The sequence below is a fragment of the Salmo salar genome, unplaced genomic scaffold (assembly GCF_905237065.1).
Source record: "Salmo salar unplaced genomic scaffold, Ssal_v3.1, whole genome shotgun sequence".
NCBI lineage: Eukaryota > Metazoa > Chordata > Actinopteri > Salmoniformes > Salmonidae > Salmo > Salmo salar.
Window position 1 is genome coordinate 115,064 of NW_025548163.1, and position 27,108 is coordinate 142,171.

Below are 27,108 nucleotides of genomic sequence, written 5' to 3' on the forward strand. Positions count from 1 at the left end.
GCCAGTAGAGGACTGGTCACCCCTCAGAGCCTGGTTCCTCTCTACCCAGTACATCCAGTAGAGGACTGGTCACCCCTCAGAGCCTGGTTCCTCTGGTCTACCCAGTACAGCCAGTAGAGGACTGGTCACCCCTCAGAGCCTGGTTCCTCTCTACCCAGTACAGCCAGTAGAGTACTGGTCACCCCTCAGAGCCTGGTTCCTCTCTACCCAGTACAGCCAGTAGAGGACTGGTCACCCCTCAGAGCCTGGTTCCTCTGGTCTAACCAGTACAGCCAATAGAGGACTGGTCACCCCTCAGAGCCTGGTTCCTCTGGTCTACCCAGTACAGCCAGTAGAGGACTGGTCACCCCTCAGAGCCTGGTTCCTCTGGTCTACCCAGTACAGCCAGTAGAGGACTGGTCACCCCTCAGAGCCTGGTTCCTCTCTACCCAGTACAGCCAGTAGAGGACTGGTCACCCCTCAGAACCTGGTTCCTCTGGTCTACCCAGTACAGCCAGTAGAGGACTGGTCACCCCTCAGAGCCTGGTTCATCTGGTCTACCCAGTACAGCCAGTAGAGTACTGGTCACCCCTCAGAGCCTGGTTCCTCTGGTCTACCCAGTACAGCCAGTAGAGGACTGGTCACCCCTCAGAGCCTGGTTCCTCTCTACCCAGTACAGCCAGTAGAGGACTGGTCACCCCTCAGAACCTGGTTCCTCTGGTCTACCCAGTACAGCCAGTAGAGGACTGGTCACCCCTCAGAGCCTGGTTCCTCTCTACCCAGTACAGCCAGTAGAGGACTGGTCACCCCTCAGAGCCTGGTTCCTCTGGTCTACCCAGTACAGCCAGTAGAGGACTGGTCACCCCTCAGAGCCTGGTTCCTCTCTACCCAGTACAGCCAGTAGAGGACTGGTCAACCCTAAGAGCCTGGTTCCTCTCTACCCAGTACAGCCAGTAGAGGACTGGTCACCCCTCAGAGCCTGGTTCCTCTCTACCCAGTACAGCCAGTAGAGTACTGGTCACCCCTCAGAGCTTGGTTCCTCTCTACCCAGTACAGCCAGTAGAGGACTGGTCACCCCTCAGAGCCTGGTTCCTCTGGTCTACCCAGTACAGCCAGTAGAGGACTGGTCACCCCTCAGAGCCTGGTTCCTCTCTACCCAGTACAGCCAGTAGAGGACTGGTCACCCCTCAGAGCCTGGTTCCTCTCTACCCAGTACAGCCAGTAGAGGACTGGTCACCCCTCAGAGCCTGGTTCCTCTCTACCCAGTACAGCCAGTAGAGGACTGGTCACCCCTCAGAGCCTGGTTCCTCTGGTCTACCCAGTACAGCCAGTAGAGGACTGGTCACCCCTCAGAGCCTGGTTCCTCTCTACCCAGTACATCCAGTAGAGGACTGGTCACCCCTCAGAGCCTGGTTCCTCTGGTCTACCCAGTACAGCCAGTAGAGGACTGGTCACCCCTCAGAGCCTGGTTCCTCTCTACCCAGTACAGCCAGTAGAGTACTGGTCACCCCTCAGAGCCTGGTTCCTCTCTACCCAGTACAGCCAGTAGAGGACTGGTCACCCCTCAGAGCCTGGTTCCTCTGGTCTAACCAGTACAGCCAATAGAGGACTGGTCACCCCTCAGAGCCTGGTTCCTCTGGTCTACCCAGTACAGCCAGTAGAGGACTGGTCACCCCTCAGAGCCTGGTTCCTCTGGTCTACCCAGTACAGCCAGTAGAGGACTGGTCACCCCTCAGAGCCTGGTTCCTCTCTACCCAGTACAGCCAGTAGAGGACTGGTCACCCCTCAGAACCTGGTTCCTCTGGTCTACCCAGTACAGCCAGTAGAGGACTGGTCACCCCTCAGAGCCTGGTTCATCTGGTCTACCCAGTACAGCCAGTAGAGTACTGGTCACCCCTCAGAGCCTGGTTCCTCTGGTCTACCCAGTACAGCCAGTAGAGGACTGGTCACCCCTCAGAGCCTGGTTCCTCTCTACCCAGTACAGCCAGTAGAGGACTGGTCACCCCTCAGAACCTGGTTCCTCTGGTCTACCCAGTACAGCCAGTAGAGGACTGGTCACCCCTCAGAGCCTGGTTCCTCTCTACCCAGTACAGCCAGTAGAGGACTGGTCACCCCTCAGAGCCTGGTTCCTCTGGTCTACCCAGTACAGCCAGTAGAGGACTGGTCACCCCTCAGAGCCTGGTTCCTCTCTACCCAGTACAGCCAGTAGAGGACTGGTCAACCCTAAGAGCCTGGTTCCTCTCTACCCAGTACAGCCAGTAGAGGACTGGTCACCCCTCAGAGCCTGGTTCCTCTCTACCCAGTACAGCCAGTAGAGTACTGGTCACCCCTCAGAGCTTGGTTCCTCTCTACCCAGTACAGCCAGTAGAGGACTGGTCACCCCTCAGAGCCTGGTTCCTCTGGTCTAACCAGTACAGCCAGTAGAGGACTGGTCACCCCTCAGAGCCTGGTTCCTCTCTACCCAGTACAGCCAGTAGAGGACTGGTCACCCCTCAGAGCCTGGTTCCTCTCTACCCAGTACAGCCAGTAGAGGACTGGTCACCCCTCAGAGCCTGGTTCCTCTCTACCCAGTACAGCCAGTAGAGGACTGGTCACCCCTCAGAGCCTGGTTCCTCTGGTCTACCCAGTACAGCCAGTAGAGGACTGGTCACCCCTCAGAGCCTGGTTCCTCTCTACCCAGTACATCCAGTAGAGGACTGGTCACCCCTCAGAGCCTGGTTCCTCTGGTCTACCCAGTACAGCCAGTAGAGGACTGGTCACCCCTCAGAGCCTGGTTCCTCTGGTCTACCCAGTACAGCCAGTAGAGGACTGGTCACCCCTCAGAGCCTGGTTCCTCTCTACCCAGTACAGCCAGTAGAGTACTGGTCACCCCTCAGAGCTTGGTTCCTCTCTACCCAGTACAGCCAGTAGAGGACTGGTCACCCCTCAGAGCCTGGTTCCTCTGGTCTACCCAGTACAGCCAGTAGAGGACTGGTCACCCCTCAGAGCCTGGTTCCTCTGGTCTAACCAGTACAGCCAGTAGAGGACTGGTCACCCCTCAGAGCCTGGTTCCTCTGGTCTACCCAGTACAGCCAGCAGAGGACTGGTCACCCCTCAGAGCCTGGTTCCTCTGGTCTACCCAGTACAGCCAGTAGAGGACTGGTCACCCCTCAGAGCCTGGTTCCTCTGGTCTGCCCAGTACAGCCAGTAAAGGACTGGTCACCACTCAGAGCCTGGTTCCTCTGGTCTACCCAGTACAGCCAGCAGAGGACTGGTCACCCCTCAGAGCCTGGTTCCTCTGGTCTACCCAGTACAGCCAGTAGAGGACTGGTCACCCCTCAGAGCCTGGTTCCTCTCAACCCAGTACAGCCAGTAGAGGACTGGTCATCCCTCAGAGCCTGGTTCCTCTGGTCTACCCAGTACAGCCAGTAGAGGACTGGTCACCCCTCAGAGCCTGGTTCCTCTCTACCCAGTACAGCCAGTAGAGGACTGGTCACCCCTCAGAGCCTGGTTCCTCTGGTCTACCCAGTACAGCCAGTAGAGGACTGGTCACCCCTCAGAGCCTGGTTCCTCTGGTCTACCCAGTACAGCCAGTAGAGGACTGGTCACCCCTCAGAGCCTGGTTCCTCTGGTCTACCCAGTACAGCCAGTAGAGGACTGGTCACCCTCAGAGCCTGGTTCCTCTCTACCCAGTACAGCCAGTAGAGGACTGGTCACCCCTCAGAGCCTGGTTCCTCTCTACCCAGTACAGCCAGTAGAGGACTGGTCACCCCTCAGAGCCTGGTTCCTCTCTACCCAGTATAGCCAGTAGAGGACTGGTCACCCCTCAGAGCCTGGTTCCTCTCTACCCAGTACAGCCAGAAGAGGACTGGTCACCCCTCAGAGCCTGGTTCCTCTGGTCTACCCAGTACAGCCAGTAGAGGACTGGTCACCCCTCAGAGCCTGGTTCCTCTGGTCTAACCAGTACAGCCAATAGAGGACTGGTCACCCCTCAGAGCCTGGTTCCTCTGGTCTACCCAGTACAGCCAGTAGAGGACTGGTCACCCCTCAGAGCCTGGTTCCTCTGGTCTATCCAGTACAGACAGTAGAGGACTGGTCACCCCTCAGAGCCTGGTTCCTCTGGTCTACCCAGTACAGCCAGTAGAGGACTGGTCACCCCTCAGAGCCTGGTTCCTCTGGTCTACCCAGTACAGCCAGTAGAGGACTGGACACCCCTCAGAGCCTGGATCCACTCTACCCAGTACAGCCAGTAGAGGACTGGTCACCCCTCAGAGCCTGGTTCCTCTGGTCTACCCAGTACAGCCAGTAGAGGTTCTTACCCAGGTGATAGACTAGATCAGGTTTATATTCCAGTGATATGTAACCAGAGGTAGAGAGGTTCTTACCCAGGTGATAGACTAGATAAGGTTTATATTCCAGTGATATGTAACCAGAGGTAGAGAGGTTCTTACCCAGGTGATAGACTAGATAAGGTTTATATTCCAGTGATATGTAACCAGAGGTAGAGAGGTTCTTACCCAGGTGATAGACTAGATAAGGTTTATATTCCAGTGATATGTAACCAGAGGTAGAGAGGTTCTTACCCAGGTGATAGACTAGATAAGGTTTATATTCCAGTGATATGTAACCAGAGGTAGAGAGGTTCTTACCCAGGTGATAGACTAGATAAGGTTTATATTCCAGTGATATGTAACCAGAGGTAGAGAGGTTCTTACCCAGGTGATAGACTAGATAAGGTTTATATTCCAGTGATATGTAACCAGAGGTAGAGAGGTTCTTACCCAGGTGATAGACTAGATAAGGTTTATATTCCAGTGATATGTAACCAGAGGTAGAGAGGTTCTTACCCAGGTGATAGACTAGATAAGGTTTATATTCCAGTGATATGTAACCAGAGGTAGAGAGGTTCTTACCCAGGTGATAGACTAGATAAGGTTTATATTCCAGTGATATGTAACCAGAGGTAGAGAGGTTCTTACCCAGGTGATAGACTAGATCAGGTTTATATTCCAGTGATATGTAACCAGAGGTAGAGAGGTTCTTACCCAGGTGATAGACTAGATAAGGTTTATATTCCAGTGATATGTAACCAGAGGTAGAGAGGTTCTTACCCAGGTGATAGACTAGATAAGGTTTATATTCCAGTGATATGTAACCAGAGGTAGAGAGGTTCTTACCCAGGTGATAGACTAGATAAGGTTTATATTCCAGTGATATGTAACCAGAGGTAGAGAGGTTCTTACCCAGGTGATAGACTAGATAAGGTTTATATTCCAGTGATATGTAACCAGAGGTAGAGAGATTCTTACCCAGGTGATAGACTAGATAAGGTTTATATTCCAGTGATATGTAACCAGAGGTAGAGAGGTTCTTACCCAGGTGATAGACTAGATAAGGTTTATATTCCAGTGATATGTAACCAGAGGTAGAGAGGTTCTTACCCAGGTGATAGACTAGATAAGGTTTATATTCCAGTGATATGTAACCAGAGGTAGAGAGGTTCTTACCCAGGTGATAGACTAGATAAGGTTTATATTCCAGTGATATGTAACCAGAGGTAGAGAGGTTCTTACCCAGGTGATAGACTAGATAAGGTTTATATTCCAGTGATATGTAACCAGAGGTAGAGAGGTTCTTACCCAGGTGATAGACTAGATAAGGTTTATATTCCAGTGATATGTAACCAGAGGTAGAGAGGTTCTTACCCAGGTGATAGACTAGATAAGGTTTATATTCCAGTGATATGTAACCAGAGGTAGAGAGGTTCTTACCCAGGTGATAGACTAGATAAGGTTTATATTCCAGTGATATGTAACCAGAGGTAGAGAGGTTCTTACCCAGGTGATAGACTAGATAAGGTTTATATTCCAGTGATATGTAACCAGAGGTAGAGAGGTCCTTACCCAGGTGATAGACTAGATAAGGTTTATATTCCAGTGATATGTAACCAGAGGTAGAGAGGTTCTTACCCAGGTGATAGACTAGATAAGGTTTATATTCCAGTGATATGTAACCAGAGGTAGAGAGGTTCTTACCCAGGTGATAGACTAGATAAGGTTTATATTCCAGTGATATGTAACCAGAGGTAGAGAGGTTCTTACCCAGGTGATAGACTAGATAAGGTTCCAGACGCAGTAGAATCCTGTAAAATGCTGATTTCACTCTTGTTGTGTCTTCTGCTTCTTCTAGGGCCAAGAACAACAGTCTCATCTGGTCCTGGCTGGTCCTGGCAGCACTGATCTGAGAGTTCATCTCATCAGGGATCAAGTCCTTCTGGTGCAGCTCAGATGCTATGGATTTCCCCTTGGAAACCTTCTGAATGAGGTCATCCTTGTGTCTGTCCACAAACAGGGCATCAACTAGACAGGAAAGAAAACAGATGTAGAGTTATATACTGTAGAACAAGAGGACATTACTAGTCAGGTTAGATGTAGAGTTATATACTGTAGAACAAGAGGACATTACTAGTCAGGTTAGATGTAGAGTTATATACTGTAGAACAAGACAAAACCATGAGGTCTGTGATTAACAGTTGACCCATCAGTATTATAGTAATAAACCATGAGGTCTGTGATTAACAGTTGACCCATCAGTATTATAGTAATAAACCATGAGGTCTGTGATTAACAGTTGACCCATCAGTATTATAGTAATAAACCATGAGGTCTGTGATTAACAGTTGACCCATCAGTATTATAGTAATAAACCATGAGGTCTGTGATTAACAGTTGACCCATCAGTATTATAGTAATAAACCATGAGGTCTGTGATTAACAGTTGACCCATCAGTATTATAGTAATAAACCATGAGGTCTGTGATTAACAGTTGACCCATCAGTATTATAGTAATAAACCATGAGGTCTGTGATTAACAGTTGACCCATCAGTATTATAGTAATAAACCATGAGGTCTGTGATTAACAGTTGACCCATCAGTATTATAGTAATAAACCATGAGGTCTGTGATTAACAGTTGACCCATCAGTATTATAGTAATAAACCATGAGGTCTGTGATTAACAGTTGACCCATCAGTATTATAGTAATAAACCATGAGGTCTGTGATTAACAGTTGACCCATCAGTATTATAGTAATAAACCATGAGGTCTGTGATTAACAGTTGACCCATCAGTATTATAGTAATAAACCATGAGGTCTGTGATTAACAGTTGACCCATCAGTATTATAGTAATAAACCATGAGGTCTGTGATTAACAGTTGACCCATCAGTATTATAGTAATAAACCATGAGGTCTGTGATTAACAGTTGACCCATCAGTATTATAGTAATAAACCATGAGGTCTGTGATTAACAGTTGACCCATCAGTATTATAGTAATAAACCATGAGGTCTGTGATTAACAGTTGACCCATCAGTATTATAGTAATAAACCATGAGGTCTGTGATTAACAGTTGACCCATCAGTATTATAGTAATAAACCATGAGGTCTGTGATTAACAGTTGACCCATCAGTATTATAGTAATAAACCATGAGGTCTGTGATTAACAGTTGACCCATCAGTATTATAGTAATAAACCATGAGGTCTGTGATTAACAGTTGACCCATCAGTATTATAGTAATAAACCATGAGGTCTGTGATTAACAGTTGACCCATCAGTATTATAGTGATAATCATAATCTCTTTATGTGAAACTCTAACAAGACAACAGCCCACTTACGTCGTTCTTCCAATCGTTGTCTTTGCTTCTCTGTAGACAAAAGAAAACAAATGTGTAAAAGCACAATAGTAAAAAGTACAATAATAATTAATAATCATTAAAAGCCTGGATGTCTGTTCCACTCGGTAATCTAATTAGCATAATGCTAAACTAAACTCTGACTTTAGTGTCTGGGGGTCTAAAAAGGTATTTCACCCGTTTTGCTCTACAAGCTTCACACTGGTACCTATATATAGTTATATCCTGATCCAATACAGGACTGAAGGTAACCTGGTATAAATGAATAGAGTCTAATGGACAGGATATGGGTCATTCCTAGTTATATCCTGATCTAATACAGGACTGGTCTGAAGGTAACCTGGTATAAATGAATAGAGTCTAATGGACAGGATATGGATCATTCCTAGTTATATCCTGATCTAATACAGGACTGGAGGTAACCTGGTATAAATGAATAGAGTCTAATGGACAGGATATGGATCATTCCTAGTTATATCCTGATCTAATACAGGACTGAAGGTAACCTGGTATAAATGAATAGAGTCTAATGGACAGGATATGGATCATTCCTAGTTATATCCTGATCCAATACAGGACTGAAGGTAACCTGGTATAAATGAATAGAGTCTAATGGACAGGATATGGATCATTCCTAGTTATATCCTGATCTAATACAGGACTGAAGGTAACCTGGTATAAATGAATAGAGTCTAATGGACAGGATATGGATCATTCCTAGTTATATCCTGATCCAATACAGGACTGAAGGTAACCTGGTATAAATGAATAGAGTCTAATGGACAGGATATGGATCATTCCTAGTTATATCCTGATCCAATACAGGACTGAAGGTAACCTGGTATAAATGAATAGAGTCTAATGGACAGGATATGGGTCATTCCTAGTTATATCCTGATCTAATACAGGACTGAAGGTAACCTGGTATAAATGAATAGAGTCTAATGGACAGGATATGGATCATTCCTAGTTATATCCTGATCTAATACAGGACTGAAGGTAACCTGGTATAAATGAATAGAGTCTAATGGACAGGATATGGGTCATTCCTAGTTATATCCTGATCTAATACAGGACTGGTCTGAAGGTAACCTGGTATAAATGAATAGAGTCTAATGGACAGGATATGGATCATTCCTAGTTATATCCTGGTCACCCCTCAGAGCCTGGTTCCTCTCTACCCAGTACAGCCAGTAGAGGACTGGTCACCCCTCAGAGCCTGGTTCCTCTGGTCTACCCAGTACAGCCAGTAGAGGACTGGTCACCCCTCAGAACCTGGTTCCTCTCTACCCAGTACAGCCAGTAGAGGACTGGTCACCCCTCAGAGCCTGGTTCCTCTGGTCTACCCAGTACAGCCAGTAGAGGACTGGTCACCCCTCAGAGCCTGGTTCCTCTGGTCTACCCAGTACAGCCAGTAGAGGACTGGTCACCCCTCAGAGCCTGGTTCCTCTGGTCTACCCAGTACAGCCAGTAGAGGACTGGTCACCCCTCAGAGCCTGGTTCCTCTGGTCTACCCAGTACAGCCAGTAGAGGACTGGTCACCCCTCAAAGCCTGGTTCCTCTGGTCTACCCAGTACAGCCAGTAGAGGACTGGTCACCCCTCAGAGCCTGGTTCCTCTGGTCTATCCAGTACAGCCAGTAGAGGACTGGTCACCCCTCAGAGCCTGGTTCCTCTCTACCCAGTACATCCAGTAGAGGACTGGTCACCCCTCAGAGCCTGGTTACTCTCTACCCAGTACAGCCAGTAGAGGACTGGTCACCCCTCAGAGCCTGGTTCCTCTGGTCTACCCAGTACAGCTAGTAGAGGACTGGACACCCCTCAGAGCCTGGTTCCTCTCTACCCAGTACAGCCAGTAGAGGACTGGTCACCCCTCAGAGCCTGGTTCCTCTGGTCTACCCAGTACAGCCAGTAGAGGACTGGACACCCCTCAGAGCCTGGTTCCTCTCTACCCAGTACAGCCAGTAGAGGACTGGTCACCCCTCAGAGCCTGGTTCCTCTGGTCTACCCAGTACAGCCAGTAGAGGACTGGTCACCCCTCAGAGCCTGGTTCCTCTGGTCTACCCAGTACAGCCAGTAGAGGACTGGACACCCCTCAGAGCCTGGTTCCTCTCTACCCAGTACAGCCAGTAGAGGACTGGTCACCCCTCAGAGCCTGGTTCCTCTGGTCTACCCAGTACAGCCAGTAGAGGACTGGTCACCCCTCAGAGCCTGGTTCCTCTGGTCTACCCAGTACAGCTAGTAGAGGACTGGACACCCCTCAGAGCCTGGTTCCTCTCTACCCAGTACAGCCAGTAGAGTACTGGTCACCCCTCAGAGCCTGGTTCCTCTGCTCTACCCAGTACAGCCAGTAGAGGACTGGTCACCCCTCAGAGCCTGGTTCCTCTCTACCCAGTACAGCCAGTAGAGGACTGGCCACCCCTCAGAGCCTGGTTCCTCTGGTCCACCCAGTACAGCCAGTAGAGGACTGGTCACCCCTCAGAGCCTGGTTCCTCTCTACCCAGTACAGCCAGTAGAGGACTGGTCACCCCTCAGAGCCTGGTTCCTCTGGTCTACCCAGTAAAGTCAGTAGAGGACTGGTCACCCCTCAGAGCCTGGTTCCTCTGGTCTACCCAGTACAGCCAGTAGAGGACTGGTCACCCCTTAGAGCCTGGTTCCTCTCTACCCAGTACAGCCAGTAGAGGACTGGTCACCCCTCAGAGCCTGGTTCCTCTGGTCTACCCAGTACAGCCAGTAGAGGACTGGTCACCCCTCAGAGCCTGGTTCCTCTGGTCTACCCAGTACAGCCAGTAGAGGACTGGTCACCCCTCAGAGCCTGGTTCCTCTGGTCTACCCAGTACAGCCAGTAGAGGACTGGTCACCCCTCAGAGCCTGGTTCCTCTGGTCTACCCAGTACAGCCAGTAGAGAACTGGTCACCCCTCAGAGCCTGGTTCCTCTGGTCTACCCAGTACAGCCAGTAGAGGACTGGTCACCCCTCAGAGCCTGGTTCCTCTCTACCCAGTACAGCCAGTAGAGGACTGGTCACCCCTCAACCTGGTTCCTCTGGTCTACCCAGTACAGCCAGTAGAGGACTGGTCACCCCTCAGAGCCTGGTTCCTCTGGTCTACCCAGTACAGCCAGTAGAGGACTGGTCACCCCTCAGAGCCTGGTTCCTCTCTACCCAGTACAGCCAGTAGAGAACTGGTCACCCCTCAGAGCCTGGTTCCTCTGGTCTACCCAGTACAGCCAGTAGAGGACTGGTCACCCCTCAGAGCCTGGTTCCTCTCTACCCAGTACAGCCAGTAGAGGACTGGTCACCCCTCAGAGCCTGGTTCCTCTCTACCCAGTACAGCCAGTAGAGAACTGGTCACCCCTCAGAGCCTGGTTCCTCTGGTCTACCCAGTACAGCCAGTAGAGGACTGGTCACCCCTCAGAGCCTGGTTCCTCTCTACCCAGTACAGCCAGTAGAGGACTGGTCACCCCTCAGAGCCTGGTTCCTCTCTACCCAGTACAGCCAGTAGAGGACTGGTCATCCCTGAGAGCCTGGTTCCTCTCTACCCAGTACAGCCAGTAGAGGACTGGTCACCCCTCAGAGCCTGGTTCCTCTGGTCTACCCAGTACAGTCAGTAGAGGACTGGCCACCCCTCAGAGCCTGGTTCCTCTGGTCTACCCGGTAAAGCCAGTAGAGGACTGGTCACCCCTCAGAGCCTGCTTCCTCTCTACCCAGTACAGCCAGTAGAGGACTGGCCACCCCTCAGAGCCTGGTTCCTCTCTACCCAGTACAGCCAGTAGAGGACTGGTCACCCCTCAGAGCCTGGTTCCTCTGGTCTACCCAGTACAGCCAGTAGAGGACTGGCCACCCCTCAGATCCTGGTTCCTCTCTACCCAGTACAGCCAGTAGAGGACTGGTCACCCCTCAGAGCCTGGTTCCTCTCTACCCAGTACAGCCAGTAGAGGACTGGCAACCCCTCAGATCCTGGTTCCTTTCTACCCAGTACAGCCAGTAGAGGACTGGTCACCCCTCAGAGCCTGCTTCCTCTCTACCCACTACAGCCAGTAGAGGACTGGTCACCCCTCAGAGCCTGGTTCCTCTGGTCTACCCAGTACAGCCAGTAGAGGACTGGCCACCCCTCAGAGACTGGTTCCTCTCTACCCAGTACAGCCAGTAGAGGACTGGTCACCCCTGAGAGCCTGGTTCCTCTCTACCCAGTACAGTCAGTAGAGGACTGGTCACCCCTCAGAGCCTGGTTCCTCTGGTCTACCCAGTACAGCCAGTAGAGGACTGGTCACCCCTCAGAGCCTGGTTCCTCTCTACCCAGTACAGCCAGTAGAGGACTGGTCACCCCTCAGAGCCTGGTTCCTCTGGTCTACCCAGTACAGCCAGTAGAGGACTGGTCACCCCTCAGAGCCTGGTTCCTCTCTACCCAGTACAGCCAGTAGAGGACTGGTCACCCCTCAGAGCCTGGTTCCCCTGGTCTACCCAGTACAGCCAGTAGAGGACTGGTCACCCCTCATAGACTGGTTCCTCTCTACCCAGTACAGCCAGTAGAGGACTGGTCACCCCTCAGAGCCTGGTTCCTCTCTACCCAGTACAGCCAGTAGAGTACTGGTCACCCCTCAGAGCCTGGTTCCTCTGGTCTACCAAGTACAGCCAGTAGAGGACTGGACACCCCTCAGAGCCTGGTTCCCCTGGTCTACCCAGTACAGCCAGTAGAGGACTGGTCACCCCTCAGAGCCTGGTTCCTCTCTACCCAGTACAGCCAGTAGAGGTTCTTACCCAGGTGATAGACTAGATCAGGTTTATATTCCAGTGATATGTAACCAGAGGTAGAGAGGTTCTTACCCAGGTGATAGACTAGATAAGGTTTATATTCCAGTGATATGTAACCAGAGGTAGAGAGGTTCTTACCCAGGTGATAGACTAGATAAGGTTTATATTCCAGTGATATGTAACCAGAGGTAGAGAGGTTCTTACCCAGGTGATAGACTAGATAAGGTTTATATTCCAGTGATATGTAACCAGAGGTAGAGAGGTTCTTACCCAGGTGATAGACTAGATAAGGTTTATATTCCAGTGATATGTAACCAGAGGTAGAGAGGTTCTTACCCAGGTGATAGACTAGATAAGGTTTATATTCCAGTGATATGTAACCAGAGGTAGAGAGGTCCTTACCCAGGTGATAGACTAGATAAGGTTTATATTCCAGTGATATGTAACCAGAGGTAGAGAGGTTCTTACCCAGGTGATAGACTAGATAAGGTTCCAGATCCAGTAGAATCCTGTAAAATGCTGATTTCACTCTTGTTGTGTCTTCTGCTTCTTCTAGGGCCTTGAACAACAGTCTCATCTGGTCCTGGCTGGTCCTGGCAGCACTGATCCGAGAGTTCATCTCATCAGGGATCAAGTCCTTCTGGTGCAGCTCAGATGCTATAGATTTCCCCTTGGAAACCTTCTGAATGAGGTCATCCTTGTGTCTGTCCACAAACCAGGCTTCACCTAGACAGGAGAGAAAACAGATGTAGAGTTATATACTGTAGAACAAGAGGACATTACTAGTCAGGTTAGATGTAGAGTTATATACTGTAGAACAAGAGGACATTACTAGTCAGGTTAGATGTAGAGTTATATACTGTAGAACAAGACAAATCCATGAGGTCTGTGATTAACAGTTGACCCATCAGTATTATAGTAATAAACCATGAGGTCTGTGATTAACAGTTGACCCATCAGTATTATAGTAATAAACCATGAGGTCTGTGATTAACAGTTGACCCATCAGTATTATAGTAATAAACCATGAGGTCTGTGATTAACAGTTGACCCATCAGTATTATAGTAATAAACCATGAGGTCTGTGATTAACAGTTGACCCATCAGTATTATAGTAATAAACCATGAGGTCTGTGATTAACAGTTGACCCATCAGTATTATAGTAATAATTACCATGTCCTGTCATTAGTTGAAGAAACATCTTCCTCGTCCTATGACGTTTCTCTGTAGAAAAATGTATGAAAACAATAATAATCATTAAAAAGTAATGTAATCTAATTAGCATAATGTTTTGATCTCTGTTTTACAAAATCTGTGACTTTAAGACTTCCTGTTTTTTTTGCAATCCACCACATCCGCCGGAGTCGTCCATCCAAATGCAAATCATTTTATAACATTTTTGACATGCATTTTTCTGTTTTTTTTTGTTGTTGTTATTCTGTCTCTCACTGTTCAAATAAACCTACCATTAAAATTATAGACTGATAATTTCTTTATCAGTGGGCAAACGTACAAAATCAGCAGGGGATCAAATACTTTTTTCCCTCACTGTATATACTGAACAAAAATATAAACGCAACATTCAACAATTTCAAAGATTTTACTGAGTTACAGTTCATTTAAGGTAATCTGTACAGCATCTGTTGGTCAAAGAACACCTTTTAAATAAAGGTAGGGGTGTGGATCAGAAAACCAGTCGGTATCTGGTGTGACCACCATTTGCCTCATGCAGCGCGACACATCTCCTTCACATAGAGTTGATCAGGCTGTTGATTGTGGCCTGTGGAATGTTGTCCCACCTCCTCTTCAATGGATATGCGAAGTTGCTGGATATTGGCGGGAACTGGAACACGCTGTCGTACACGTCGATCCAGAGCATCCCAAACATGCTCAATGGGTGACATGTCTGGTGAGTATGCAGGCCATGGAAGAACGGACATTTTCAGCTTCCAGAAATTGTGTACAGATAGATCCTTGTGACAAGGGCTGTGCATTATCATACAGAAACATAAGGTGATGGCGCCAGATGAATGGCAGGACAATGGGCTTCAGGATCTTGTCACATATCTGTGCATTAAAATTGCCATCAATAAAATGTTATTGTGTTCGTTGTCCATAACTTATGCCTGCCCATACCATAACCCCACCGCCACCATGGGGCACTCTGTTCACAACGTTGACGTCAGCAAACCGCTCGCCCACATGACGCCAAACACGTGGTCTGCGCTAGTGAGGCCGGTTGGACGTACTACCAAATTCTCTAAAACGACGTTGGAATCGACTTATAATGGGGAAATTAACATTAAATTCTCTGGCAACAGCAATAGTGGACATTCCTGAAGTCAGCATGACAATAGCACGCACCATCAATACTTGTAGAATTGTGCAAAGATGCAATTTTTACAGAGGCCTTTTATTGTCCGCAGCACAAGGTGCACCTGTGTAATGATGATCAAGCTTCGTGACACACTTGATGGACAGATTATCTTGGAGACAAGCTCACTAACACGGATGTAAACGAAATTGAGAGAATTACGCTTTTTGAAACATTTCTGGATCTTTTATTTCAGCTCATGAAACATGGGACCAACACTTTACATGTTGAGTTTATATTTTTGTTCATTGTACTGTATATATTTTTTATAACTACAGGCTTAAAAAAATGCTAAATCTAACAGCTAAAAGATCATTATTGTATGACGATCTTAAAAAAAATTCATTCCAGATATAGATATAGATAAACTGGATATCGCCCTGTAAAGACTCAAGAATTATGAATAATATTAGTATGACCATGATAATCATCAGCTCTATACGTGAAACAGTTCCATACCACTAATGAATACAGTACCATAATAAGACAGGGAAATATCTGACTGAGGGACTCTTAATGATGAGACATCAAGGACCAGTCAGACATCAATGTTAAACTCACCTTTAATATGTTTTCTCCACTTGTAGACACCAACTGTAGCTGCAAGAACTACAACAGCTGCTGCTATTGATAGACCAACAATCAACCCTACTTGTGATTTAGGAAACACGTCATCTGTAACAGAGAAGCCGTGTCAAACCATTACAACACTACATATATACTGTACAGGAAGTAAAGCATCATTTATAAATACTACTGAAAACAGACCAATCAGGTCATCCCCTAGGAAACCGTCCTCCACTAACTAGTCTAACTAACTAGGGGTCTCAGGTATTTGGGTTAACCAATGAAGACCTCACCTGGGACATGAATCTCTGTCTCCTTCAGGTGGTTGATCTCCGGCTGTTGAACTCTACAGGTGAACCTGTTGGTGTCAGTCTGGTTCACGGTGACATGTCGTCTCACAGTGTAGAGGCCCTCTGAGTCCCTGTGTCTCTCTGGAGGTCCATCAGCAGGGAGGATGGTTCCAGAACTGTCCAGCCACTCCATCTCAGGTTCAGGAAACCAGCCTCCAGACTCACACTTCAGGACCACCCCCCCGCCTTTGGTTCCAATAATAGAGGTCACTGGCTGAGATACAGCACCTACACAGATACAAGATAAAACAGATCACTGGCTGAGATACAGCACCTACACAGATACCAGATAAAACAGATCACTGGCTGAGATACAGCACCTACACAGATACCAGATAAAACAGATCACTGGCTGAGATACAGCACCTACACAGATACCAGATAAAACAGATCACTGGCTGAGATACAGCACCTACACAGATACCAGATAAAACAGATCACTGGCTGAGATACAGCACCTACACAGATACCAGATAAAACAGATCACTGGCTGAGATACAGCACCTACACAGATACAAGATAAAACAGATCACTGGCTGAGATACAGCACCTACACAGATACCAGATAAAACAGATCACTGGCTGAGATACAGCACCTACACAGATACCAGATAAAACAGATCACTGGCTGAGATACAGCACCTACACAGATACCAGATAAAACAGATCACTGGCTGAGATACAGCACCTACACAGATACCAGATAAAACAGATCACTGGCTGAGATACAGCACCTACACAGATACCAGATAAAACAGATCACTGGCTGAGATACAGCACCTACACAGATACAAGATAAAACAGATCACTGGCTGAGATACAGCACCTACACAGATACCAGATAAAACAGATCACTGGCTGAGATACAGCACCTACACAGATACAAGATAAAACAGATCACTGGCTGAGATACAGCACCTACACAGATACAAGATAAAACAGATCACTGGCTGAGATACAGCACCTACACAGATACAAGATAAAACAGATCACTGGCTGAGATACAGCACCTACACAGATACCAGATAAAACAGAGATCACTGGCTGAGATACAGCACCTACAGATACAAGATAAAACAGATCACTGGCTGAGATACAGCACCTACACAGATACCAGATAAAACAGATCACTGGCTGAGATACAACACCTACACAGATACCAGATAAAACAGATCACTGCCCTCGGATTCGGTAAATATCTGCTCCAGATAATTAGGTGTAATGACAGCAGGTATTTATTTAGTTTAATTATAATCTACACACACTGATTCATATTATTGACATTCATGCCTATTGATGTTCATGTGTAACCTTTAAATGTATTGACTGGCAATTTTAAAGTAATTTATATTTGCCTCACAATGTATTCCACCGTGATTTCATTATGCGATTGAATTAACTGTAAATCTACAGCAGGAAATGGGAAAATGGTGGAGAAAATTATATAGACTTTTTCAATAAGTCTAAAGTTATAATGTTATGTCTTGAACATGTGAATTATGCAGAAAGTCTAAGTATGTAGCACATTTCCTATATACACTGTTTTGTAAGTCTCCGTGTTTCTGTGTTGCAGTATGCATCCAAGCCCAATCAAACAGGGTGTGGCCACGGTGCCAGCCTCTGAGCCAGTAGTACGGGAGAAGGTTTACTTCAACAGGAAACCATTACCCAAGCCTGCTCCCCCTCCCCCACAGCAGAGAGACTCACGCAGGGGCAACGGAGAGGCAGAGGAGAGGTCCCCCCCATGGGAGTGAGCCATCAGGTTGGAAAACAGGGGGCGTCTGGGGACCCTTTCCTTGATATGACCCAGACCAGGGGACCTGTAGAGGTGTGCCAGCTACGCTCCACCCTGAGAGAGAGGTGCCTGGACAGGGACATCCTCCGGGCTACGGTCACCCTGAGAGAGAGGTGCCTGGACAGGGACATCCTCCGGGCTACGGTCACCCTGAGAGAGAGGTGCCTGGACAGGGACATCCTCCGGGCTACGGTCACCCTGAGAGAGAGGTGCCTGGACAGGGACATCCTCCGGGCTACGGTCACCCTGAGAGAGAGGTGCCTGGACAGGGAATCCTCCGGGCTACGGTCACCCTGAGAGAGAGGTGCCTGGACAGGGACATCCTCCGGGCTACGGTCACCCTGAGAGGTGCCTGGACAGGGACATCCTCCGGGCTACGGTCACCCTGAGAGGTGCCTGGACAGGGACATCCTCCGGGCTACGGTCACCCTGAGAGAGAGGTGCCTGGACAGGGACATCCTCCGGGCTACGGTCCACCCTGAGAGAGAGGTGCCTGGACAGGGACATCCTCCGGGCTACGGTCACCCTGAGAGAGAGGTGCCTGGACAGGGACATCCTCCGGGCTACGGTCACCCTGAGAGAGAGGTGCCTGGACAGGGACATCCTCCGGGCTACGGTCACCCTAGAGAGAGGTGCCTGGACAGGGACATCCTCCGGGCTACGGTCCACCCTGAGAGAGAGGTGCCTGGACAGGGACATCCTCCGGGCTACGGTCCACCCTGAGAGAGAGGTGCCTGGACAGGGACATCCCCCCGGGCTACGGTCACCCTGAAGAGAGGTGCCTGGACAGGGACATCCTCCGGGCTACGGTCACCCTGCAGCAGCCTGTGGAGCTGAACGGAGAGGATGAGCTGGTGTTCACTGTGGAAGAGGAGCCTTCCATCGGCAGAATCATAGACAACGAGCCCTCCAGCATCATTAGCTCCAACAGCGACTGCTCCCTGCAGGCCCTCCAGCATCATCAGCTCCAACAGCGACTGCTCCCTGCAGGCCCTCCAGCATCATTAGCTCCAACAGCGACTGCTCCCTGCAGGCCCTCCAGCATCATTAGCTTCAACAGCGACTGCTCCCTGCAGGCCCTCCAGCATCAACAGCTCCAACAGCGACTGCTCCCTGCAGGCCCTCCAGCATCATTAGCTTCAACAGCGACTGCTCCCTGCAGGCCCTCCAGCATCATTAGCTTCAACAGCGACTGCTCCCTGCAGGCCCTCCAGCATCATCAGCTCCAACAGCGACTGCTCCCTGCAGGCCCTCCAGCATCAACAGCTCCAACAGCGACTGCTCCCTGCAGGCCCTCCAGCATCATCAGCTTCAACAGCGACTGCTCTCTGCAGGCCCTCCAGCATCATCAGCTTCAACAGCGACTGCTCCCTGCAGGCCCTTGCCTCCGGCTCCCGGCCCGTCAGCATCATCAGCAGCATCAACGACGAGTTTGACTCCTACACATCTTCTGTGGGGGGTGCAGAGGTCAACATCGAGGTGCTCACCCCCTTACAGGATGACTCATTTGTGTGTGTGGGCAGCAGGGGCTCGTCCATCAGCTCCTAGATCAGCGAGCGTCTGTACTCTGGAGAGTGAAATGGTTTTTCTCCCACAGACTAACGGCCCAGGCGGCACCTTCTACCTGGATTCTCTGGGTATGCTCCACTGTGAATCATCCTGAACTCATCCCAAGAACTCCCTGAACGGCTTTAGCTTTTCTGAACAGGACAGTGACAGCGCAGCATCTAGCAAACTATCCCTGACGAAGTGCCCTCCGTCTCCCGAGTCAACCAAAGGACCCCTCAGATCCAAAACAGCTAAAGTTAACTCTCTCATCTCCTCCTCCCAACCCTCACAGGGCCCTCCAGTATTCCATAGTCCACTCCAGTCTTCCAGAGTCCCCTCCAGTATTCCATAGTCCACTCCAGTATTCCATAGTCCACTCCAGTCTTCCAGAGTCCCCTCCAGTATTCCATAGTCCACTCCAGTCTTCCAGAGTCCCCTCCAGTATTCCATAGTCCACTCCAGTCTTCCATAGTCCACTCCAGTCTTCCATAGTCCACTCCAGTCTTCCATAGTCCACTCAACCCTCCAGTCTCCAGTCTTCCCAGGAAAGTGAAACCTATCCTGCCTTTAGTAGCAGCAGCAGCAGTCGTGAACCACAGATACAGGAATATACAGTGATGTGTTGGTTACCAATCTAACAGCAGCATGGTAGAGTGTCTAGTGTTGGTGACCAATCTAACAGCAGCATGGTAGAGTATCTAGTGTTGGTTACCAATCTAACAGCAACATGGTAGAGTGTCTAGTGTTGGTTACCAATCTAACAGCAGCATGGTAGAGTGTCTAGTGTTGGTTACCAATCTAACAGCAGCACGGTAGAGTGTCTAGTGTTGGTTGCCAATCTAACAGCAGCATGGTAGAGTGTCTAGTGTTGGTTACCAATCTAACAGCAGCATGGTAGAGTGTTGGTTACCAATCTAACAGCAGCATGGTAGAGTGTCTAGTGTTGGTTACCAATCTAACAGCAGCATGGTAGAGTGTCTCGTGTTGGTTACCAGTCTAACAGCAGCATGGTAGAGTGTCTAGTGTTGGTTACCAATCTAACAGCAGCATGGTAGAGTGTCTAGTGTTGGTTACCAATCTAACAGCAGCATGGTAGAGTGTCCAGTGTTGGTTACCAATCTAACAGCAGCATGGTAGAGTGTCTAGTGTTGGTTACCAATCTAACATCAGCATGGTAGAGTGTCTAGTGTTGGTTACCAATCTAACATCAGCATGGTAGAGTGTCTAGTGTTGGTTACCAGTCTAACAGCAGCATGGTAGAGTGTCTAGTGTTGGTTACCAATCTAACAGCAGCATGGTAGAGTGTCTAGTGTTGGTTACCAATCTAACAGCAGCATGGTAGAGTGTCTAGTGTTGGTTACCAATCTAACATCAGCATGGTAGAGTGTCTAGTGTTGGTTACCAATCTAACATCAGCACGGTAGAGTGTCTAGTGTTGGTTACCAATCTAACAGCAGCACGGTAGAGTGTCTAGTGTTGGTTACCAATCTAACAGCAGCACGGTAGAGTGTCTAGTGTTGGTTACCAGTCTAACAGCAGCACGGTAGAGTGTCTAGTGTTGGTTACCAATCTAACAGCAGCACGGTAGAGTGTCTAGTGTTGGTTACCAATCTAACAGCAGCACGGTAGAGTGTCTAGTGTTGGTTACCAATCTAACATCAGCATGGTAGAGTGTCTAGTGTTGGTTACCAATCTAACATCAGCATGGTAGAGTGTCTAGTGTTGGTTTCCAGTCTAACATCAGCATGGTAGAGTGTCTAGTGTTGGTTACCAATCTAACAGCAGCATGGTAGAGTGTCTAGTGTTGGTTACCAATCTAACATCAGCATGGTAGAGTGTCTAGTGTTGGTTACCAATCTAACAGCAGCATGGTAGAGTGTCTAGTGTTGGTTACCAATCTAACAGCAGCATGGTAGAGTGTCTAGTGTTGGTTACCAGTCTAACAGCAGCATGGTAGAGTGTCTAGTGTTGGTTACCAGTCTAACAGCAGCATGGTAGAGTGTCTAGTGATGGTTACCAATCTAACAGCAGCATGGTAGAGTGTCTAGTGTTGGTTACCAATCTAACATCAGCATGGTAGAGTGTCTAGTGTTGGTTACCAGTCTAACAGCAGCATGGTAGAGTGTCTAGTGTTGGTTACCAATCTAACAGCAGCATGGTAGAGTGTCTAGTGTTGGTTACCAATCTAACAGCAGCATGGTAGAGTGTCTAGTGTTGGTTACCAATCTAACAGGAGCACGGTAGAGTGTCTAGTGTTGGTTACCAATCTAACAGCAGCACGGTAGAGTGTCTAGTGTTGGTTACAAATCTAACAGCAGCACGGTAGAGTGTCTAGTGTTGGTTACCAATCTAACAGCAGCACGGTAGAGTGTCTAGTGTTGGTTACCAATCTAACAGCAACACGGTAGAGTGTCTAGTGTTGGTTACCAATCTAACAGCAGCACGGTAGAGTGTCTAGTGTTGGTTACCAATCTAACAGCAGCACGGTAGAGTGTCTAGTGTTGGTTACCAATCTAACAGCAGCACGGTAGAGTGTCTAGTGTTGGTTACCAATCTAACAGCAGCACGGTAGAGTGTCTAGTGTTGGTTACCAATCTAACAGCAGCATGGTAGAGTGTCTAGTGTTGGTTACCAATCTAACAGCAGCATGGTAGAGTGTCTAGTGTTGGTTACCAATCTAACAGCAGCATGGTAGAGTGTCTAGTGTTGGTTACCAATCTAACAGCAGCATGGTAGAGTGTCTAGTGTTGGTTACCAATCTAACAGCAGCATGGTAGAGTGGCTAGGGTTGGTTACCAATCTAACAGCAGTATGGTAGAGTGTCTAGTGTTGGTTACCAATCTAACAGCAGCATGGTAGAGTGTCTAGTGTTGGTTACCAATCTAACAGCAGCATGGTAGAGTGTCTAGTGTTGGTTACCAATCTAACAGCAGCACGGTAGAGTGTCTAGTGTTGGTTACCAGTCTAACAGCAGCACGGTAGAGTGTCTAGTGTTGGTTACCAATCTAACAGCAGCACGGTAGAGTGTCTAGTGTTGGTTACCAGTCTAACAGCAGCACGGTAGAGTGTCTAGTGTTGGTTACCAATCTAACAGCAGCACGGTAGAGTGTCTAGTGTTGGTTACCAATCTAACAGCAGCACGGTAGAGTGTCTAGTGTTGGTTACCAATCTAACAGCAGCACGGTAGAGTGTCTAGTGTTGGTTACCAATCTAACAGCAGCACGGTAGAGTGTCTAGTGTTGGTTACCAATCTAACAGCAGCACGGTAGAGTGTCTAGTGTTGGTTACCAATCTAACAGCAGCACGGTAGAGTGTCTAGTGTTGGTTACCAATCTAACAGCAGCACGGTAGAGTGTCTAGTGTTGGTTACCAATCTAACAGCAGCACGGTAGAGTGTCTAGTGTTGGTTACCAATCTAACAGCAGCACGGTAGAGTGTCTAGTGTTGGTTACCAATCTAACAGCAGCATGGTAGAGTGTCTAGTGTTGGTTACCAATCTAACAGCAGCATGGTAGAGTGTCTAGTGTTGGTTACCAATCTAACAGCAGCATGGTAGAGTGTCTAGTGTTGGTTACCAATCTAACAGCAGCATGGTAGAGTGTCTAGTGTTGGTTACCAATCTAACAGCAGCATGGTAGAGTGTCTAGTGTTGGTTACCAATCTAACAGCAGCATGGTAGAGTGTCTAATGTTGGTTACCAATCTAACAGCAGCATGGTAGAGTGTCTAGTGTTGGTTACCAATCTAACAGCAGCATGGTAGAGTGTCTAGTGTTGGTTACCAATCTAACAGCAGCATGGTAGAGTGTCTAGTGTTGGTTACCAATCTAACAGCAGCATGGTAGAGTGTCTAGTGTTGGTTACCAATCTAACAGCAGCACGGTAGAGTGTCTAGTGTTGGTTACCAATCTAACAGCAGCACGGTAGAGTGTCTAGTGTTGGTTACCAATCTAACAGCAGCACGCTAGAGTGTCTAGTGTTGGTTACCAATCTAACAGCAGCACGGTAGAGTGTCTAGTGTTGGTTACCAGTCTCACAGCAGCACGGTAGAGTGTCTAGTGTTGGTTACCAATCTAACAGCAGCACGGTAGAGTGGCTAGTGTTGGTTACCAATCTAACAGCAGCATGGTAGAGTGTCTAGTGTTGGTTACCAATCTAACAGCAGCACGGTAGAGTGTCTAGTGTTGGTTACCAATCTAACAGGAGCACGGTAGAGTGTCTAGTGTTGGTTACCAATCTAACAGCAGCACGGTAGAGTGTCTAGTGTTGGTTACCAATCTAACAGCAGCACGGTAGAGTGTCTAGTGTTGGTTACCAATCTAACAGCAGCACGGTAGAGTGTCTAGTGTTGGTTACCAATCTAACAGCAGCACGGTAGAGTGTCTAGTGTTGGTTACCAATCTAACAGCAGCATGGTAGAGTGTCTAGTGTTGGTTACCAATCTAACAGCAGCATGGTAGAGTGTCTAGTGTTGGTTACCAATCTAACAGCAGCATGGTAGAGTGTCTAGTGTTGGTTACCAATCTAACAGCAGCATGGTAGAGTGTCTAGTGTTGGTTACCAATCTAACAGCAGCATGGTAGAGTGTCTAGTGTTGGTTACCAATCTAACAGCAGCATGGTAGAGTGTCTAGTGTTGGTTACCAATCTAACAGCAGCATGGTAGAGTGTCTAGTGTTGGTTACCAATCTAACAGCAGCATGGTAGAGTGGCTAGTGTTGGTTACCAATCTAACAGCAGTATGGTAGAGTGTCTAGTGTTGGTTACCAATCTAACAGCAGCATGGTAGAGTGTCTAGTGTTGGTTACCAATCTAACAGCAGCATGGTAGAGTGTCTAGTGTTGGTTACCAATCTAACAGCAGCATGGTAGAGTGTCTAGTGTTGGTTACCAATCTAACAGCAGCATGGTAGAGTGGCTAGTGTTGGTTACCAATCTAACAGCAGCACGGTAAAGTGTCTAGTGTTGGTTACCAATCTAACAGCAGCACGGTAGAGTGTCTAGTGTTGGTTACCAATCTAACAGCAGCACGGTAGAGTGTCTAGTGTTGGTTACCAGTCTAACAGCAGCACGGTAGAGTGTCTAGTGTTGGTTACCAATCTAACAGCAGCACGGTAGAGTGTCTAGTGTTGGTTACCAATCTAACAGCAGCACGGTAGAGTGTCTAGTGTTGGTTACCAATCTAACAGCAGCACGGTAGAGTGTCTAGTGTTGGTTACCAATCTAACAGCAGCACGGTAGAGTGTCTAGTGTTGGTTACCAATCTAACAGCAGCACGGTAGAGTGTCTAGTGTTGGTTACCAATCTAACAGCAGCACGGTAGAGTGTCTAGTGTTGGTTACCAATCTAACAGCAGCACGGTAGAGTGTCTAGTGTTGGTTACCAATCTAACAGCAGCACGGTAGAGTGTCTAGTGTTGGTTACCAATCTAACAGCAGTATGGTAGAGTGTCTAGTGTTGGTTACCAATCTAACAGCAGCATGGTAGAGTGTCTAGTGTTGGTTACCAATCTAACAGCAGCATGGTAGAGTGTCTAGTGTTGGTTACCAATCTAACAGCAGCATGGTAGAGTGTCTAGTGTTGGTTACCAATCTAACAGCAGCATGGTAGAGTGTCTAGTGTTGGTTACCAATCTAACAGCAGCATGGTAGAGTGTCTAGTGTTGGTTACCAATCTAACAGCAGCATGGTAGAGTGTCTAGTGTTGGTTACCAATCTAACAGCAGCACGCTAGAGTGTCTAGTGTTGGTTACCAATCTAACAGCAGCACGCTAGAGTGTCTAGTGTTGGTTACCAATCTAACAGCAGCACGGTAGAGTGTCTAGTGTTGGTTACCAGTCTCACAGCAGCACGGTAGAGTGTCTAGTGTTGGTTACCAATCTAACAGCAGCACGGTAGAGTGGCTAGTGTTGGTTACCAATCTAACAGCAGCATGGTAGAGTGTCTAGTGTTGGTTACCAATCTAACAGCAGCACGGTAGAGTGTCTAGTGTTGGTTAACAGTCTAACAGCAGCATGGTAGAGTGTCTAGTGTTGGTTACCAATCTAACAGCAGCACGGTAGAGTGTCTAGTGTTGGTTACCAGTCTAACAGCAGCACGGTAGAGTGTCTAGTGATGGTTACCAATCTAACAGCAGCACGGTAGAGTGTCTAGTGTTGGTTACCAATCTAACAGCAGCACGGTAGAGTGTCTAGTGTTGGTTACCAATCTAACAGCAGCACGGTAGAGTGTCTAGTGTTGGTTACCAATCTAACAGCAGCACGGTAGAGTGTCTAGTGTTGGTTACCAATCTAACAGCAGCACGGTAGAGTGTCTAGTGTTGGTTACCAATCTAACAGCAGCACGGTAGAGTGTCTAGTGTTGGTTACCAATCTAACAGCAGCACGGTAGAGTGTCTAGTGTTGGTTACCAGTCTAACAGCAGCACGGTAGAGTGTCTAGTGATGGTTACCAATCTAACAGCAGCACGGTAGAGTGTCTAGTGTTGGTTACCAATCTAACAGCAGCACGGTAGAGTGTCTAGTGTTGGTTACCAATCTAACAGCAGCACGGTAGAGTGTCTAGTGTTGGTTACCAATCTAACAGCAGCACGGTAGAGTGGCTAGTGTTGGTTACCAATCTAACAGCAGCACGGTAGAGTGTCTAGTGTTGGTTACCAATCTAACAGCAGCACGGTAGAGTGTCTAGTGTTGGTTACCAATCTAACAGCAGCACGGTAGAGTGTCTAGTGTTGGTTACCAATCTAACAGCAGCACGGTAGAGTGTCTAGTGTTGGTTACCAATCTAACAGCAGCACGGTAGAGTGTCTAGTGTTGGTTACCAGTCTAACAGCAGCACGGTAGAGTGTCTAGTGTTGGTTACCAATCTAACAGCAGCACGGTAGAGTGTCTAGTGTTGGTTACCAATCTAACAGCAGCACGGTAGAGTGTCTAGTGTTGGTTACCAATCTAACAGCAGCACGGTAGAGTGTCTAGTGTTGGTTACCAATCTAACAGCAGCACGGTAGAGTGTCTAGTGTTGGTTACCAATCTAACAGCAGCACGGTAGAGTGTCTAGTGTTGGTTACCAATCTAACAGCAGCACGGTAGAGTGTCTAGTGTTGGTTACCAGTCTCACAGCAGCACGGTAGAGTGTCTAGTGTTGGTTACCAATCTAACAGCAGCACGGTAGAGTGGCTAGTGTTGGTTACCAATCTAACAGCAGCATGGTAGAGTGTCTAGTGTTGGTTACCAATCTAACAGCAGCATGGTAGAGTGTCTAGTGTTGGTTAACAGTCTAACAGCAGCATGGTAGAGTGTCTAGTGTTGGTTACCAATCTAACAGCAGCACGGTAGAGTGTCTAGTGTTGGTTACCAGTCTAACAGCAGCACGGTAGAGTGTCTAGTGATGGTTACCAATCTAACAGCAGCACGGTAGAGTGTCTAGTGTTGGTTACCAATCTAACAGCAGCACGGTAGAGTGTCTAGTGTTGGTTACCAATCTAACAGCAGCACGGTAGAGTGTCTAGTGTTGGTTACCAATCTAACAGCAGCACGGTAGAGTGTCTAGTGTTGGTTACCAATCTAACAGCAGCACGGTAGAGTGTCTAGTGTTGGTTACCAATCTAACAGCAGCACGGTAGAGTGTCTAGTGTTGGTTACCAGTCTAACAGCAGCACGGTAGAGTGTCTAGTGATGGTTACCAATCTAACAGCAGCACGGTAGAGTGTCTAGTGTTGGTTACCAATCTAACAGCAGCACGGTAGAGTGTCTAGTGTTGGTTACCAATCTAACAGCAGCACGGTAGAGTGTCTAGTGTTGGTTACCAATCTAACAGCAGCACGGTAGAGTGTCTAGTGTTGGTTACCAGTCTAACAGCAGCACGGTAGAGTGTCTAGTGATGGTTACCAATCTAACAGCAGCACGGTAGAGTGTCTAGTGTTGGTTACCAATCTAACAGCAGCACGGTAGAGTGTCTAGTGTTGGTTACCAATCTAACAGCAGCACGGTAGAGTGTCTAGTGTTGGTTACCAATCTAACAGCAGCACGGTAGAGTGGCTAGTGTTGGTTACCAATCTAACAGCAGCACGGTA

The 27,108-nt window shown here is 48.1% G+C and overlaps 1 protein-coding gene across 1 annotated transcript in view; it reads right to left on the reverse strand.

Moving 5' to 3' along the window:
* Positions 1-27,108, reverse strand: part of LOC123732719 (selection and upkeep of intraepithelial T-cells protein 5) — a 117,472-nt gene that overhangs the window by 79,787 nt on the left and 10,577 nt on the right. The window contains exons 3-9 of the mRNA XM_045711979.1: positions 15,644-15,928; positions 15,345-15,458; positions 13,583-13,633; positions 12,877-13,134; positions 9,385-9,387; positions 7,642-7,671; positions 6,060-6,317 (exon numbers count right to left, since the gene is read on the reverse strand). Of these exons, the coding sequence (XP_045567935.1) occupies positions 6,060-6,317; positions 7,642-7,671; positions 9,385-9,387; positions 12,877-13,134; positions 13,583-13,633; positions 15,345-15,458; positions 15,644-15,928 (999 nt within the window). The remainder of the gene's footprint in view (positions 1-6,059; positions 6,318-7,641; positions 7,672-9,384; positions 9,388-12,876; positions 13,135-13,582; positions 13,634-15,344; positions 15,459-15,643; positions 15,929-27,108) is intronic.